Source organism: Hydra viridissima, unplaced genomic scaffold, assembly GCF_058129835.1.
Source record: "Hydra viridissima isolate aposymbiotic clone 2 unplaced genomic scaffold, HvirCarnegie_v1 scaffold_6, whole genome shotgun sequence".
NCBI classification, from domain to species: domain Eukaryota; kingdom Metazoa; phylum Cnidaria; class Hydrozoa; order Anthoathecata; family Hydridae; genus Hydra; species Hydra viridissima.
Window position 1 is genome coordinate 1675064 of NW_028324305.1, and position 18031 is coordinate 1693094.

Sequence of the window (18031 nt, forward strand, 5' to 3'; positions counted from 1 at the left end):
TAGAACTTTAAGGGAAATTGTCCAGAAGCTTAAAAGATAAGTTTGGTATTGTTTCTATAGCCCAAGAACAAAAAATTGCCCAATAATGAAGATACCTGCCTCATACTAGTCTATACAAAAAACCCAGAAAAAAATACAAATAGCAGTCGGAATAGTTCAAAAATAAACTTTTGATGGTAAATGTGGAAAATTCAAGCTTTTTTTTTGAAAAAGTAGACCCTAAAGGTATCCCGTTAGGATCCTCTTGTAACTTCCAAAAACGGCCTAAATGCTATGTTGAGTGTTGTATTACCAGATTATTCTTAGACTTTTTCGTTTTTAGAATATCCGCTAAACTTTTATCATGCTAGATGTAATAAACATAGGAACAGTATGTGAGTTTTTTTCAAGCTGATTGTTGATAATCTTGACTATGCGTAAAAAAACCCTTTTACATATAATTTTTATTCATGGAAACAAAATGGGAAAATATTCTGAAGGTAAAATTCTTTTTTAAAACACGATTTAAGTTTGATAAATCTCCTGAAAGATATGCCGTTATTTCGATAACAAATAAAAGTCCTAATAATGTAGAGTAATCATTACTTCGCTCTCCCACATCAGGAGTAATGTTAAGCGTTTCGGTCTTCATAGAATGACTGCGTTCACCATCTGAATTATAATAATATATAACTGTTTGTGACCTATAGTTTGACCCTAGAGAATGTGTAAAATAGTATAACCTTGTTGTAAAGCTGTAGCTGCAGTTTCAAACAATTCTCCCGTGATAAAATAGTGAGTGATTTGCAGCTGAAGTTTTTTGTCCATATTCATCACTAATGATAAGTTGTCGACCTTCCGGATCTAATATTATCATCTCAGGTTTTAAATTTAGTGACAATGAGCTGCTGTTTTTTTGATTCTCAATATTATTTATAGCTAATCTAAAATTTCTCGATTCTTGATTCAGATAAAATTTTACCGCTATTTCATCTCCTAATACTTTTCTCAACTCTTGGAATTCTTGATACTCTTGTGGTTTAAGTCCTATGCCTATCGGCCTATCTACTCTTTTCATTCCAAAATTCAATTTAGCTAAATTAAATAATTCAGATATTTTTTTATCATTCAATATCGGATTATCAAAAATAGCTTCGTGACACAAAAATGGGAGCCAGTTGTTATAATGGGATAGGATTTACTTGAGGTATTGGCAAATTTAACTCCTGGAAAATTACATTATGTTCAGGCCTAATTTTTGCTGCACTCCTATCTGCTGGTTGCATTAGTTGAGCTATATCAATTATTTGCTCTCTTGATAATCCATCTAAGCTTTGAGTGAAAGCTAGTCTTGCTAGTTTTCTCAAGTTATCTGTAGTAAATGCTCCGCAATCATTACCATTTTGTTGTTGTTGTAATTCCAAATCAATAATATTAACAGTTACATCTGGATTTGTATCATGCATGACAGCTTGTATAGTTTGTACAAAAGCAACAGCATTTGGCTCTAACTCCATTCGATCGCCTAAAGGGTTATTAAAAATTACTTTTAATGTTCCATCGTGTTGCCTGTTGATCACAGCACCCACCCAATGATTATCATGAAGATTGATAGGCATTACAGCCACTTGGCCAGCTACAGCAGCTTGTACTGCAGCTATAGTGTTACTTCTGAGTAAATCTGTATTGTTAAAAACTGTCGGTGCGATGATAGCATAGACGTCTTCATTGGGTAAAAAATGTTTTAGCAAATTCCTGATATGCTCATCATTATACCATAAATCTGGATTAGAACTATATGCATATGTTGCTCTATCCTTTTTTTTTTTTATACTTTCAAATAGCTTTGTTAATAACGGTTTTAAGTCTTTAGTAATTATACTAGCATAGCGAACCAAAAACTGATCTAATTTATCAGATGCTAATAAATCAACATATATATTACCGTGCTTTACTACATTTCTTTGAACTTTTAATTCTCTTTGTAGCATCTCTGGTATTCCACCTAAATATTCTTGTTGTGTTTCTGATAGATATGACCAAATCAAACTTACTGCATATTCCATTGCCCACATTAATACAGGATTTTCTTTTAACTTCTGACATATTTCAATAAAATGAGCATAATCAGTAGTTTCTCTAATAATATAATCTATATTTTGAATTACATACAGTTGAACTTCTTTCTCGCTCATTTTTCTTTTTACCGCTTTTCTACTTACGATATCGTCTTCATTGGTAATTAAACGGTCTTTTAACGGAATAGGTATATTAGAGGTTTTAAAATAATCCTGTAATTTTTGTAAAGCTATGACATACTTATTGTTGGTATAAGCACAGCGTTTTTTATCCCATAATTCTGCAGGGGCTTGTAAAAATTGACGTTCTTCAGGAAATCCTTTTTGTATTTCAGCAAGTGAAGGAAATACTGATTCATTAAATAAATGTTCAAGAACGCCAATGGCATCAATAGCATTCTGTAGCACCTTTAATTGTTCAAACATAGGCTGCTTCTTTTTATTGCATTTATACTCCTTATCGTCTGGTAAATTATTTCTAAGATCGAGGATATTATTCAAGTGCTCTTTTCTACAATTTTCCTTATGTTTTGCTAATTCTCTTTTTGCTCTTTCTTGTTGATTTTGAAATAATTCTTTTTCATCGTCCGCACGAGATAAAACTTCATCAATTTTTTTCTTCATTTGCTCTAATTGAATAATCTCTGTGCTTTTCAATTTTTCTTTATATTCTTCAGTAAATTTCTCTTCGCCTATAGCTCGTTTTAATGCAAGTAAGAAATCTAGTGTTTGCTCATTTTGTAGTAATTTTATTAATGCCTTTTCATCATCTTTTGTAATTATTTCATTTTGAGCCAAAGAAGAACAAGTATTAGCTATATTTTTTTTTAATCCTTCTGATATAGGAGGCTTGATATACACAATGAGTTTATGATAACTATCACTTAATTCAACGCTTTTACGACTAATACTCACTAAACCACTTGTTTGTAAATATAACTTTATTACTTGCAATTTTATAGCATCGATTTGAGCTGAGCCACCTTTTGCTGGAATTTCTTTAGATTTTATTTTTCTTATAATTTCTTTAATTTCTGCTGTACGATCTTGAGGTATTAGACCTTTTTCATCTAACAACTTGTATAAGTCTCTTATATAATCACTTTTCTTTTTATTATTTTTTTGAATCTTAAAGTATTGCTGTAAGACATCTACAACTGATACATCAACAATAGAATTACACTGCTGCTGTATATTTTTTGCAAGTATTTCTAATAAACCCTCTAAGCTTATGCTATTCCTCACCTGCCTTTGAATTTCATCAAACTTTTCTTCAGAAATAACACCCTTTGGTAAATTTTTGAGAAATTTAGCAGTTTCTTCTTTAGCTTTGTTTATGTTAGTCTTTTGTGTCAAATCTCCTTGAATTTGATTAAAACTACGTGTTTTTTCTTCTAATGCTCGTAAGCTTTTACCCTTTAGTTCATCTGAATATTTTTGAGTCAATTTCATTTGTCCTATATAAATACGTAATACTGTTAAATCTATTTTTGTTAGATCACCTCCTAATAGTTCTAAGGTATTTAAAAATTGTTCATCATTGATAAAATTATTTTGTGAAAGCCACTCACAATGTTGAATTATAAGTTGCTTAGCTCCATCTGTTAATTTAGCTGACTCTTGATGCTTTGTAAAATAGTCAGTTATAGCCCTATCAAAAGCCCTTTCATTTACTTGAATTTTAGCTTTTGCTACATTATGATTATTCCATATTAATTCTATCCTTTGCCTAATAAATGGAATATCTTTTTCAAGTATTTTCTTCATAGTATTTCTCTTTTGTAAGTTCTGCATTATATCCATACATGAATGTGCCAAATACCATTCATGATGTGCTAACCTATTACGTACGTCTACTAATAAATTCCAATCAATATCATAATCTGAATCTCTGGTGATTGTAGTTAAATTTTTTTGTGTAGAATGCTCTCCTATGATTTCTAATATTCTAAAGATCGCTAATCTTCCTTCTAAGGTTGTACAATCAATTTGCCTAAGAAATGCTGGGTCAGTATATTCAAGAATTTTTTGTAACGATTCTTCTTCACGATAATAGTTTACTATTGCATATATATAAGGCAGCTGAGTGGTATCCTTATAGTGAATACGTTGTTTCTCAACATCTGGAAAAGCATTTAATTCGTTAGATACAATTTGGGCTAATATAGGAATATCATGCTCGAGTATTTTTTTAACTCTATAATCAGGAATAAAATGATTATTATAATTTATTTCAGCTTGAGATATAAGCATCTTATGTAGAAATTCTATGTCTCTCCAGATACTTCTTTCATCAGAAGCCTTATATTTCTCCTTAAATTTTTCAGATTCTCCTGGCTGTGCTTTATTAGAAAGCAATGTAACTGTTCTGGCTATATTATATAGTGTTTCCTTTCTATCTTTTATTGTTTCATGCTTTTCATGTACTGAATCATGGATAATAAATTCTAGTAATAAAGACAAAACCTCTATATCAGTAGCACCATCATTTTTACCTAAAAGTCTTAATTTCCCAATCCTTATTCTTAACTCTTGACCTTTAGTTCTAGTGCGTTCTCTATTATCTAATCTACTATCAGCTACTGTCACTAAAATGTTGTTTATCGAAATAAAACTTTTCGTTGATTCATTCATTATCTGTACCTCAGTTAATTAGTTGTTTGTATCACAAAATAACAATACACATACTGATTCTATAGAAAATTAGGGTTCAACCTATAATTATAAAGCCAATTATAAAACTGTATTTTGGACCTAAATAGTTAATAAATGGTAAACAGATAAATTTATAATTATGATAAATCTTACCCAAATGCCATCAAATCAAAAAATTGCTAAGTTTGAGTCGGATAAGAATTTACAGCTAAAATAGCAACAAATAGCTGATACTGGTTCTTTAATTTTTCGGGTTGCAAATAATTTTCATAAAATGATTTCCGGAGGAAAGGCTAAAACCTAAAAACTAAAAAAATGGATTTACAACACTCAAACATTCTAATAAAGGTGTATGAGATAAGAAGAAAAGGCAATATGATTACTAAGCGTGTATTTTTACCAGAAGATGCAAAGCAAAGGATTGATGAATACTTAAAATAGAAAGAGGAGGTGCAAGATAAAGTTGAGAATAACTTTTTGTTTATTAATAAAAATTATAAACCTCTCAGTAAAACTGCAATCACCAGGTTATGTCAAAAAAATCTCTAAACAAGCTTGTGTTGATTTAAGCGAAGATGAGAAATTTATTTTAGAACCTCATTAATTAAGGCATATTTGTTTAAAAAGGGCTAATGATAAATATGGTATATCTTTTGCAAAAAAATAAGTACTAATATTGGAAATAGAGAGCTTTATCGCTACACCACACCAAGCTAAAAGGAGGTTAAAGAAAAGGTAGAAGGACTATTTTAATGCAGCAAGAATATAAATTTGAATATCTATCAGGTAATGTTGAGCGAGTCACCTATCACAACAAGGAAAATGGGTTTGCTGTCCTCAGATTTAAAGTGAAGGGACATAAAGATTTAGTTTCTGTAATTGGAACAGTGCCAAGTATAACTCCTGGTGAGGATATTACAACTAAAGGATATTAGAGAAATGATGTACAATACGGATTGGGTTTTAGAGCTGAGTTTATTCAATCTATTCCACCAACTATAATTGAAGGAATAGAAAAGTATATAGGTTCTGGACTTATAAAAGGTATTGAAAGAATCTACTTTATACAGCTGTTACTCGTGGTAAGCAGCTTGTTATCCTAGTTGGACAGAAAAAAGCTCCGTAGCTGTAAGAAATAAAAACAAAAATAGATTTACTAAACTCAAAGAATGGATTGCAACGTCCTACTACTCAAAGGAAGCCAGCATGGTATAATTCCATACCAAGACGCAGTTTCTTAATAGCTGTTTTTAGGACACTATCTTTAGTTTTATTGCTCCTGAGAATGTACCAAGCTTATCAGAATCAATCTGAGGTAGAGTCTGGCTCTTAAATACTCGAAAAATTGTGGTGCAATTGCATCTTCTTTGCGGTGCATGATTGTCAATACTATAATTTTTTCTTTCATAGAAGCTTTTGGTTGATGATTAAGAAAGGATCTTGCAGGCTAAGGCGAAATATAGAGGTATTCCTACCGTAACGTTGAAAAGGAAAGTAATGGCAAAACTTATAGGTACATAAATCGCTGATTTTGCTTCGGGTAGCACAAGAAGCATGGGGACTGGTACTGCAATCTATCATGCGCTGGCGCAAATCACAATGAATAATGTACCAGTTCCTACATCCAGTCCAACAATCCTGCTAGTGAATAAGCTGATACTTGCTCCTATCAGTGACATATAGATCCCGAATAATGCTAGTAGCCATGTAAAACTGAGGAGATGATGTAGATTTTTTGCAACTAGTAATCCCATGTCGAGCAAGAACAAACATAGCACGCCTTGAAAAGGAGTGCTTAAAAAACCTTCTACCTTATCCATACCTGATTGCACAGTAATCCAACCAATAAGAAATGTGCTGGAGAGTAGTAGAATAGCACCATTGGTAAATATTTCGCGGCTCAGCTTTTTTTTTTTGCTACAACCTTTAGTTTCTGGCACTGCATGATGGGTAATAAATAGACGAGAGAGAATTGCTGGTGCTTCCATAAGTGCGAGAATGGCCAGGCAACAAGGTGAACTTTTCTTAGGTTATGCCAAACGCATTATTGAGTTGCAGTGGGAAGCTTATAGCTGCCTTAAAGAACGAGATGTTGAAGGTGAAATAAGACTTGGTACATCAGAGGATTTTGCTACGCATTATTTGCCAGATGTATTGTAATCTTTTCGACAAGACCATCCGCGTGTTCAGCTTAATGCATATTGCGATTTCACACTTAATCTGATCGATGGTTTCCGAAATAGCAATTATAATGTGATATTAGTAAAATACGACTCCAAGGCTGCAAAGGGAGGTACAAAAGTATTGCGTGAGCTTCTAGTTTGGGTTGCTTCCAATCGCCACAAAATTGAGGAACCTCTTTCGTTAGTATTATCTCCTGAGCCCTGCATTTACCGTGCACGTGCGATTGCAGTTCTAGATAAGTTCAAAAAGCCGTGGCATATATCCTACACTAGTCCGAGCCTTGCAGGTAATATTGCTGCTGTCAAAGCAGGACTTGGCATTACTGTCATACCAGCTAACATGCTACCTGCAGGTATCTACCCAATCCGTAATCTGCCGGAGCTTGTCGATGCTGAAACAGCACTCATGAAACGTAAGGATTTGTCAAAACCTTCAGAAATGCTTGCAGAACATATTTTTAATAGTTTTTATCTGAGGTAATTAATGAAACATTATAGAGTTTGCTAAGTCTAAAACTCTAAATAAATAAGAATAATGAAATAGATACAGTAAAGTAACAAAAACAAGGTTTTTAGCGCCATCTAAAAACTAGTTAACAGTCATTTTTAACTATGGCTTTTTTTATAGGAATTGCTGTTTTTTCAGCATATCCCTTACCTTTTGTAACTCTATCCAATGGTCCCCTTCGATCTATAAGCACTTCACTAAAGTTTCTATGGTAGCACTTAATATCTTTCACATTGTACACATTGTAATTGTCAGATAATTTATTATTACTCCCACTTAAAATAATTTCTTTCAGGAAATAATGAATCTAAAAAATCAAAAGTTAATAATGCTTTATTAAAAAGATCATCTTTAAGCCAACAAATATACGCGAAATATGTAGCCTAATTTTCTAACCATCTCATCCCTATTCCTATAAGACACTCTACTAAAATACAAGAGGCTCTTATCCAGAAACAATCTTTTCTTGACGCTAGCTATCGAATTAAAATAATTCTTTTTTTCAGGTAAATCATTTCTTTTATACTTATCTAAAATTTAGTTATATTCCGCTTTAATCTGATAACTTATTTCAGTGTATTTTTTATAGCTTGTTAGGGTAGAGTTGCCAAAAAACAAAACTGCAAAAACCATGTAAGCAACTGTCAGAATATTGACTATAATAAAGAAAATTTTTAATACATAACGTCATTTGTTTTTTATCAATTGAGTTATCAAGACAGGCTGCTTTGTTCTGTAGTACTCAACAGATTGCTATTTTCACAAGCATTAAATATTGCCGATTCTATTTTATCTTTTATAAAGTTTAGTTTCTCAAGTAGCTCAACTCCCATGCTCTTTTGCGACAAGTTGTCAATATTGTGTTTCATCTCTGCCCTTGCCTCCAGGTTAGTTTTGCCAAGGCATTTTTTCATTACGTATGATTCGTAAAGGGTACATTCCTTTATATCTTAAGTCATGGATTAATCCTTGCGGTGACAGCCAAGTATTGTTAGTCACCAGGCTATTTTACCGCTTGTTTGCTCAACTAATTCTTCCTTTTGCTTCTCGATGTTTTACGTCAGGTTATTTCTATCCAACTCGCTGTCTCCAACCCCATACGCATCACGTTGAATTGCTTCAACAATTTCTGTTTTAGTGAGCCATTGGAAGATAGCTTTAAACCCAGTTTTGCTTTCTTTTTCCTCCATCAAGAATTTGCTGCTGTTGACCTTTAAGGCGTGATTCCTCCATTTCTCTAAGTTACTGTTAAATTGTGTCTGGTGTAGGTTATAGAGCCTTTTAACCATTTTCTTATTTCTAAAGGCCTTGATTGGCTTAAGGCTGTATTTGAATTCTTCATTCCAAATAGAAGCCATTTCTTTAGCTTTTTCTTGCTCTTCCTGGGTTACTGCTACTTCTAATTCTAGAATGTTCCATCGGTTGTCGGTTTTTAGAAGAAGAAGCTTTGAAACAACTTTTGTTAATATTGTTTTTTATCTTTCCTTCTAAATATTCAGGTTTATTGACCTGACTTTTTCTATATAAGAGGAATTATTTGTAAAGTTATTCTTTGTTATATTATTGATTGATTAATTTTCGACTAATTTGATTAGTCGATTTAGATTACGAACTTTCTATCGATAGACTTACTAACCTTAAAAAGAGAAGAGAGCTTATCGCAATTTATTGTTTCATTAGTATTTTTAGTATGGCTTTTTCACGCACAAAAAAAAAATTTGAAAGACTAAATTTTTTTAGTTCGAAGGTTTCAATAAATTTTTTATTCGAGAACACCATTAGTATGGTTCCATTTTTTAGCATTAACTTTCTTAGATATTAAAATTCCGCTATCTTGTAAAAAATAAATAATTTTTTCCAACTTATTTGAGAATTATATACCAACAAACCATCGTGATCAGGAACCCAGCTAACACAAAACTTTCGAGTACGTTCTTAGAACGTTCTTAGAACGTTCTTAAAACGTTCTTAGAACGTTCTTAGAAATATTGTTTTGCCACATTGAAAAAGATTGGGGCTCTTTTTCTAAAGATAAATTTTATTTAGTGCCAGAGTCTCTTAGAACTTTCTTAGAACGTGCCCGACCGTTTTTAACGTTCTACGAACGTTTTTTGAACGTTTTGTGTTAGCTGGGAAGGTGCTTACCATAAACGTTTATCTAATATTGAATTCTTGTGAGTATAACAGATTCCTCATATCCTATTATTAAACTGAGAGACTCTGGCACTAAATAAAATTTATCTTTAGAAAAAGAGCCCCAATCTTTTTCAATGTGGCCAAACAATATTACCTTTTTAATAAAAATGATTATTAAAAAGCGCAACTCACTTAACTTTTTCCAATAAGGCGGTAGTATATTTATTGTGTGTGCACAACAACTACGAGCAAAGTGGTGTTGTACTTTTTACTTAAATCCCCATGTGGGGACTTATTTTATTTCAACTAAGTCTTTTTCAATTATGCATCTTATTTCCTCTGTTAATGTATTTAACTGAATTTTATCAGTAGATATTAATTTTGAGACACCTTCTGACAAACTAATAGACCATTTATTTTTATAGTTTTTTTTCAATGAAAATAAATAGCTACTACTTTTATCTAGAATTTTCAGGTCAGTTTTTGTGTTTAAAATACCTGTATTTACTATTTTAATTAATTTATTTGCACCAATTTTGCCGCGTTTAAGTGACTGTGCGCTACTTAGTATTATTTCAATATATTCTTGACCTTTAGAACATATTTGCTTTATTTGTTCAGCAGTTCGAGCAGATATTTTGCTCATATCTTCAATTTCCTCTATTACGATGGGAGGTATTTTACTAAAAGAAAGAAATCTTGAAAATTGCTGTTTGCTTAATTTCTTTTAAAATCTTTTTGCTCTAAAATGCCTTGGTCTATCAGTTTAGCATAGCTTATCCCTTTTGCATAATCAGATCTTCCTTTTCTGTTCTCATTTTTTTGCTGCCTGAACTAACACTGCTTCTTTGTCTGAAAGATTTTTGCTTTTTTGGTTTTTAGTTTAATATCAGCTAGTTTTGCTGCTTTCCAGCGTCTCACGGTGGTCCTTTTTCATAATTTATGGTTGGAAAAGGTATAACATTCATCTTCAGGTAACCGGTTGTAATGGCACTCATTGAATACCTAGATAACCAGGTAAACAAAATAAATCGTTATTAGTACTCAACTGTCACCTCGAAGTGAACAATTTAACCCGAAAGTTGTACTTCTTTACCGAGCTTACGCTCAGAAGTTTCAGGCAATTTATCAGCGCCCTTTTAAAGTGAATTTAAGTGTACCTAAAACTGTTATTTTAATATTTTTTTAAAATGGAAGTCGAGCGAACAGGTATATATTTACAATATTATAAAGCAATAGTTGATCTTTGTTGATAAAAAAAATTATTTGATTGTAAAGACGATGATAGATTAGCACTAAAATAAGAATTTGTAATGATTTTGATAGAGTAGAACTTTTGGGATTGTTCGGGATTGTTGCTAAACTACTTTTTTATTGTTACTTTATTTATTTATCTCTCGGAAAAAGTTACTCTTGCATGCTTGAACGTGCTCTTTCTATATTTTTTAAATTTTTGTAGGTTCGATAGCGTGTCGTGTGAGAAAACGAGACATTTTTGAAGTATGGCGGAAAGAAAGAAATTTTAATACAGTGATGAAATTTGTTGAAGAAGCAATTAACTTTAATAGTAGTGACACTAAAGAAGGGCCTAAAGTGAGTTTTGAAAAACAATTAAAAAATTTTTGTGGCGAATTTGCCAAAAAAATAAAACAACGATGTCGCTCAGTTGACAAATTTTTACACCACAACAAAGACTGGTTGGACAGTGATTTTGTAATTTTTAAGTGCTTAGAGGAAGGTGAAAAGACAGAAAAAACAGGGCGTCCAAATAAACATATCGGAGAATGCAGTCATTCCGCGAAAACTAGGAGAGTGAAAGATCTCGTTGAAGGTATGACATCTAATGAGCTTTCTCTAGCTACACGAATTAAGTTAAGGCGTGAAGGTAAAAGGGATGCTGCAAAAGTTATTCATATGGTTTCATCACCTACCAGTTCACCAAGAGAGCTACCAAAGTAAAAAAACGTATTTTCACTGAAAGTAAGGGTCCCATAAAAATGACAGCAGAGCGTGCGTTAGCTCTCTTTGTTGATAATAAATTTACAAAGAATCAATACATCGATATTCAACAAACCTCTAAATCGCTAAAACGCTGACATTTACCCACCATAAAATCGTTTGTTGGAGGCGAAGAAGCAATGTTATCCCGATGACATCAAAATAACTAAAATATCTTCCGAAGTTTCTTTAAAATCATTAGTGAACCACACAGTTCAAAGACTTTTGAGTGCACAGAGAGACAAAAAACGAAATATTTTATTCAAGTGGGGTTGCGATGGTGCATCGGGTCATAGCCGATATATGTAAGGTTTTGAAACGGACGATAGTGACGATTCGAGCATTTATTTTGTATCTATGGTTCCCCTTAAATTGACTGCTTCGTCGGTAAGTGGGTTATGTGATTTGATTCTGTGGAATAATCCTGTACCTTTATCAACAAAATATTGTCGTCCCATCAAAATCAGGTGTTTCAAAAAGAAACACCTGATTTTGTAACAAAACAAATTGATAATGTTAAAAAAAAATACAGGATTTCAGCCCCAGTGAGGTTATTGTGGAAGGAGTACAATTTAAAATACAATCGACGTTTTTACTAACGATGATCGATGGTAAAACTTGCAGCACTCTTTCCAATACAGCTGCTCAAAATTGTCATATTTGTGGTGCATCACCAAAAATAATGAATAATCTAGAAGCAGTGCGAGCAAGACCGATAAATAAAAATGCTCTTCAATTAGGACTATCAAGCTTACATGCTTGGATTAAATGCATGGAATGTATCCTCAATATATCATACCGTTTAGATATTAAAAAATGGAGAATTGAGAAAACACAAAAAGATATAACAGAAAAAAGAAAAAAGGAAGTACAAGAAAGTTTGTGAAGAGAATTGAATATTTTAGTTGATTTACCAAAACAAGGCTGTAGCACAAGTAATACAGGGAATATAGCTCATACTTTTTTTTACAACCCAGAGCTAGCCTCACAAGCTACAGGGGTAAATAAATCTCTTATAGAAAGATTAGGTACCATTCTCCGTACCATTAGCTCGGGGTTTGCAATAAATATACAAGCTTTTGAAAATTTTACCATGCAAACTGCTGATTTGTACATTCAAGAATACTCTTGGTACTACATGCCGCAAAGTGTACACAAAATTTTGATGCATAGAAGCCTCATTATAAAAGAAGCCACCCTAACAATTGGTACACTGTCAGAAGAGGCTCAGGAGCATAGAAATAAAGACATTCAAAATTACAGAGAGTTCCATGCAAGAAAATTTTCCAGAAAAGAAAATGTGGAAGACATGTACTTCTTATAAGCTCTGACCCTTTAATCTCTTCTTTAAGGAGAGAAAAGCCAAAATCTAGTGACAGTTTTCCACAATCAGTTTTAGCCTTGCGAAGAGAAGCTGAAGACTTGTAGGCAAAAATTGTTTTCACATGTTATAAGAATGTAATAAAATATTGAAAAAAATTAGTTACATTTTCTTTTTTTTAAACATTAAATTTAATACCTACTTTGCAAATAAATTGTTTTATTTACATTTTCAGGATTCTGGTTTAGGCGATTTTTTTACATACTAGTAATTTAGAAAAACAAAACTAAAATCGGTTTGATTTGAAATTATTCCCCAGAAAAATAAAACAAATTTTATAAAACGTTATTTTTAACGTTGTTTTTAAATATAGAATTAAAATTATACGAAATTTACTGTGCTTAATATTTCTAAGAAACGATAATTTAACATAGCAAAATAAAAATCATCATTTTTTAATTTTAATATCTAACAAAATAAAGAATAAATACTTAAATTACAGTTCTTGACAAATAAAGACATTTTAAGAAATATAAATGTTTTGCCAGATGTAGACAGATTTCATTTCTAAGAAAATAACTGTAGAATATTGAAACTCTGGCACTTAGGGAATTCCGAGTTTTAATCCTATTACCTGAAGGCAGTAAAAGTGCACCCTACTTACGACAATTGCCATGAAATTACTATCTTTGCTACCATAACTAACCAAAGTCATTCTTGTATTTTACATATACAACAATGTTTTACCTGTATACGAATTTTCAGTCCCTTGTATTGTGGTATAATACTTTTGCAACCATAGATCGCCGGAAAGGACCACTGTGCGTCTTTCTCCTGCGATTAGTTGATAATAATCTTTTTTTGTGCTATGTGGTATAACTATGCAAGGCTGTTGTTGCCCAGTCAGCCTAAAATCATCTATGAGAGCATGTATATCGGCTAATTCAGATTTTGGTCGATCGTTATATAACCAGTTTTCAATTTTACTTGTCTCAATAATATTTGTTCGTGACCATCTGACTCCACAAGAATAGGGATGAAATAGTTAGAAAATTTAGTAACATATTTAGCGTATATTTGTTGACTTAAAGATGATCTTTCTAACAAAGTAGCAAGATTATTAACTTTTGATTTTTTAGTTTCATAAGCTCCTGAAAATCAAATATGGTACACAAATTGGTTTCAGATGCATTATAAGCTAATAAATTACATCCAAGAGGACAGATAATAGCGTCAGTACATATTAGAGCATTTTCTATCAAATGATTCCAGCTTGGGCCATTATCAAAAACTATAACTTCGTATTATTTTAATAATAGGATTAATCTGTGTTGATAAATAAGCTCCCTTTTTTGCTGCTGATTAATCCATTTATCTAATATAACCAAGTTGTGCGTTTCTGGTATAATATCCAGTGTTGGAAGGTAAGTTTTTTTGATTCTTTTTTTGGCAAGATAAAATTAGTTATAGAACATTCGAAGTCTTGACCAAACTTTCTTCCTATACTTGGAATTTGATCCATAGACAAGTGTCTTACGCCTATTTTACCTCGAGATATTCTATGAGATTCAGGAATTTCACCTCTTTCTTCTGCGTTATATAAGGTTTGTATGGATTTAAACCTATCAGCAGTTTTAAATAACTTTTTACAAAAGTTATTTAAAACTGCTGTTTTTTTCTGCTGGCTGCATCCAATCCTGGAATGTTGCATGCATCGATAAGAAACACAATTACAGTGAAGAGCTGTGTTTTTTTGAATCCTCTGTACAAGAGCAAGAAGAAAGTAACGAGAGCAACAAGAAGAAACAAAGCTTGTACAAGTAAAAGAAGAAGAATAAGAAGAAATGTATGATGGTAACAGTGGTTACTATTGTAAGAAGAACAAGAAGAAGAAAAATGAGGGAGAGAGAAAGTTTGAGAGGATCTAACATCCATAGGACTCAAAGAAAGAGACTGTGCTGAAAAAAGGCAAGAGAGGGTGAACTTGCTAACAATGACAGTTGACAAGCATAACTACAACAGTAATAACTATTATTGCAAGTATAGTAACAACAGCAACAGCAACAACAGCAACAACAGCAATACTGAGTCAGAGAGTGTTGATAAAAAAATAATGATAATAAAAATAAAAATTAAGCAAAGTGGGTGATTACTAACAGCAATACCAACAGTGTTTATAATAACAACAATCAAGCATAACAGCGACAGTAACAATTGTTTTTCAAAGTATAACAATAATAACAATAGAAACAACATCAGCAACAACAATACTGACTCAGAGAGTGTTGATAAAAAATAAAAAAAAAACAAACAAGCAAAGTGTTGCTGTTGCACTTTTTCGTTGTTCTTAAAAACATTGTTTTTAACAATGACAAACAAATGTAACAACAACAGCAACAACTGTTTTTTAGAGTATAACAATAACAACAGCAACAACATTAGCTATCAACAACATGGCAGTAACAACAACAAAAGGGATAGGAACCATAGGAATAAAAATCAGGCGATATATAGACAAAAGGAGAAATTTTGGAGAGTACTCGTTTTGATTGCTGCATTCGGACAAGATCGATTGCAAAGAGGGTCTTCTTTTGGACAGAGGAGCAACTGCTTTGGAGGGAAAGAGGGACTTTTATAATTGTGCAGAAACCAACAAACCTTTAGTTCAGAGCGTACCGTAGGTTTTGTTTGCTTCTGTTTTGTGCCATCAAGAAGAGAAAACAAAACAAAAAAACAAAACAAAACAAAAAAAAGTAAGTAAATAAGCAAAACAAAAAACATCGTACCGAGACGTCGCCATTTTGGCCTTCCTCGAGATTTGTTTAGGCGCGCAGCAGTTTCAAATAGACACTTTTTGAAATTTTATTTTGAGCATGCGCAGTCAACAAATGCAAAACATGGAAAAATGTCTAGTTTTTTCCATTACTTCTTTCTGAAGCTCAGCCATTCTAACTTCGATTTTTTTATGTTTGATGTTTTAAATTTGTTCTAAACCGTAGCGATTTGTTTCAGATTTAACAGATAAAACCTTGTATTATAATTTTTATTGCTGTAATCAAGATTTTCAACAAAAGTTTTTAAATCAAAAGGTAAAATATTTTTCTTGAATTGTTCAGTTTTTTAAACAGCTATATAATGAATTAATTAAACAAATTTTCTTGTAGCTAAAAGTTAATTTTTTTTTGTTTTCTTCATTTTGTTGTTCTTTTTTTAAAGTTAATTCTATAGACCGGTTGTGATTTGTTTTGTTTTTTTTCGCACTTTTTTTATTTATCTTACATAACTGCTATATTTACATAGATAGATATTTTGTAGATGTTTTGTAAACATGGACCACTCAACCAAGTTAAATCTTATTTGTCGAATATGTGAAAAAGATAGAATGAAAGACTCAGTTGATGTAAATAAATATTCTGAAAGAATTGAGAATCCATTTTATGTAAACACCAGTATTGACAATAAAAAAGTTCACCCACAAAAAATGTTTAGGAGATGCTATATCATTTTGAGGAACATTGAAAAAGGCTCTAGCACCAGTATTAAAGCAATCAACTGACCATTCCATGCACAGACAAATTTTTTTGTTTCCTCAAAATTTCTGGGAAGAAAATTAAAAAAATTAAAACCTGGTCAACAATGTGTCATGGAACAAAATCAAAAGAGATGGACCTGGCCGATCATAAATAGCTTAATTGGTAATATACCAAAACCAACGTTGTTTTTAAATGCAATTGATATTGACCCTTTATCAAATCCATATTTAAAATTGTGTATATGCAAGTTATGCAACGACATCATGTACAAGCCACTAATACTAAAAGAATGTCAACATTCGTTTTGCTCAGTGCGTTTGTTTAAGGAGATTAAAGGAAAATTGGAAACAGAAGCAAAATGCTTTATTTGTGAACAACATATTCTGTTAGATTACAGTTTTAAATTCTGTTAATCTGATACAAATGATAGAGCACATTCTTTTAGGTTACAACAAGGAATGCAAATTAAAATATGCAGTTAAAAAAAATGAGCTTAAAAAATTACATGAAGAAAATTCTATTGGTGATAAGTTATTGCAGACTCAGATTTGTAAAAAAAGCTAGGGGAGAATGGGTAGGAGTGTGCCAAGGGTAGGAGTGAATCGTTGATCCTAAAGCTAAAACGGGAAACTAAAAAGACTCAAAATTTTCACCAAGTACTTACATTCAAATTGTTGTTAACACAATCCAATTTTTTTACCGCTTCTTGGTGCGGGTGTCTCCGTTAACGTTGTTATCCACTCTTTTCTGTGCAAAAGTTTTTTGTATATTTTGAAACTTTTTTAATGAGTATACCTGCTGTTTCGAGACATTAGATAGTGGTTGAAAATTTAATAATAAACAATGCAGTTTTTTGAACAAAGTATTTTACATGCATAAGCCACGTACTTATTGCACATTTAATGTTTTAATCCAGTTGCACAGCTTGGGGAGGAATGAGCCATTCCTTCACGGGTAGGGTTGAACCGCGGGTCACTAATACTTCACTTTAAAAAAGTTTTGACTTCAGCGTAAAAACATATTTACGTTTGACTTTTATATCTTAGTATATCATTAGAAAACTCGTGTGCAACATTACATTTATTTTTACCATATGTTATAAGGCCTCGAGTCTATAAAATTAGACTCGTTATTTATGTTACATTATAACTTAAGTATGTTATGTTTAATTATAAAGTATTTGTTACTTACTTAGTTTTCAATAAATTAGTTAAAGAAAATATCTAATTTTAGTTTTCAAGTAATCAAACATAATGACTCACTCCTACCATTTGCTTGGTTCACTCCTACCCATTCATGGGTTGGAGTGAACCAGTAGCAACACCTGCGTTATTGTTCAAGTTATTAAAAATCTGAAGATGTTTTGATATTTCGTGTATTACTATTAGAAACCTAATACATTAGGCAACCTTAGGCTCCTTATCCTATACTTTTTCCACTTTTGGTTTTCTTGATATAATCAATTTTAAAAAAAAGTGGCTCACTCCTACCCATCCTCCCCTACAAATGGACTTGATTTAACTCTTGCTGATGTATTTATATTAAAAGAAAATGATGCTTTACCACGGATTTTAGAAGATGCTACATTGCATTTTATAAAGCAAAAGCTTGTTAATTATAAATCAAACTCTTTTGCCTTT

General features: G+C 32.0%; 1 protein-coding gene and 1 pseudogene across 4 annotated transcripts; one reads left to right on the forward strand and one right to left on the reverse strand.

The window, feature by feature from the left end:
* Positions 1–509: 509 nt before the first annotated feature.
* On the reverse strand, positions 510–15980 carry LOC149886565 (uncharacterized). Of its 3 annotated transcripts, XM_090091156.1 has the most exons (3): positions 15645–15980; positions 4866–5019; positions 510–4772 (listed from the first exon to the last, which is right to left on the reverse strand). In XM_090091156.1, exon 3 carries the CDS (start codon positions 4689–4691, stop codon positions 1161–1163), a length of 3531 nt encoding a protein of 1176 aa, XP_089947282.1. In that variant the 5' UTR covers positions 4692–4772; positions 4866–5019; positions 15645–15980; the 3' UTR covers positions 510–1160. The 3 variants fall into 3 exon arrangements, with proteins under 3 accessions (XP_089947282.1, XP_089947284.1, XP_089947283.1); XM_090091158.1 differs by having other exon boundaries at positions 510–5012; XM_090091157.1 differs by having other exon boundaries at positions 510–5019.
* Positions 15834–18030, forward strand: LOC149886566 (uncharacterized; annotated as a pseudogene). Its single transcript, XR_016453542.1, has 2 exons — positions 15834–15947; positions 16174–18030. The product of XR_016453542.1 is annotated as an uncharacterized LOC149886566 (transcript).
* Position 18031: the final 1 nt, after the last annotated feature.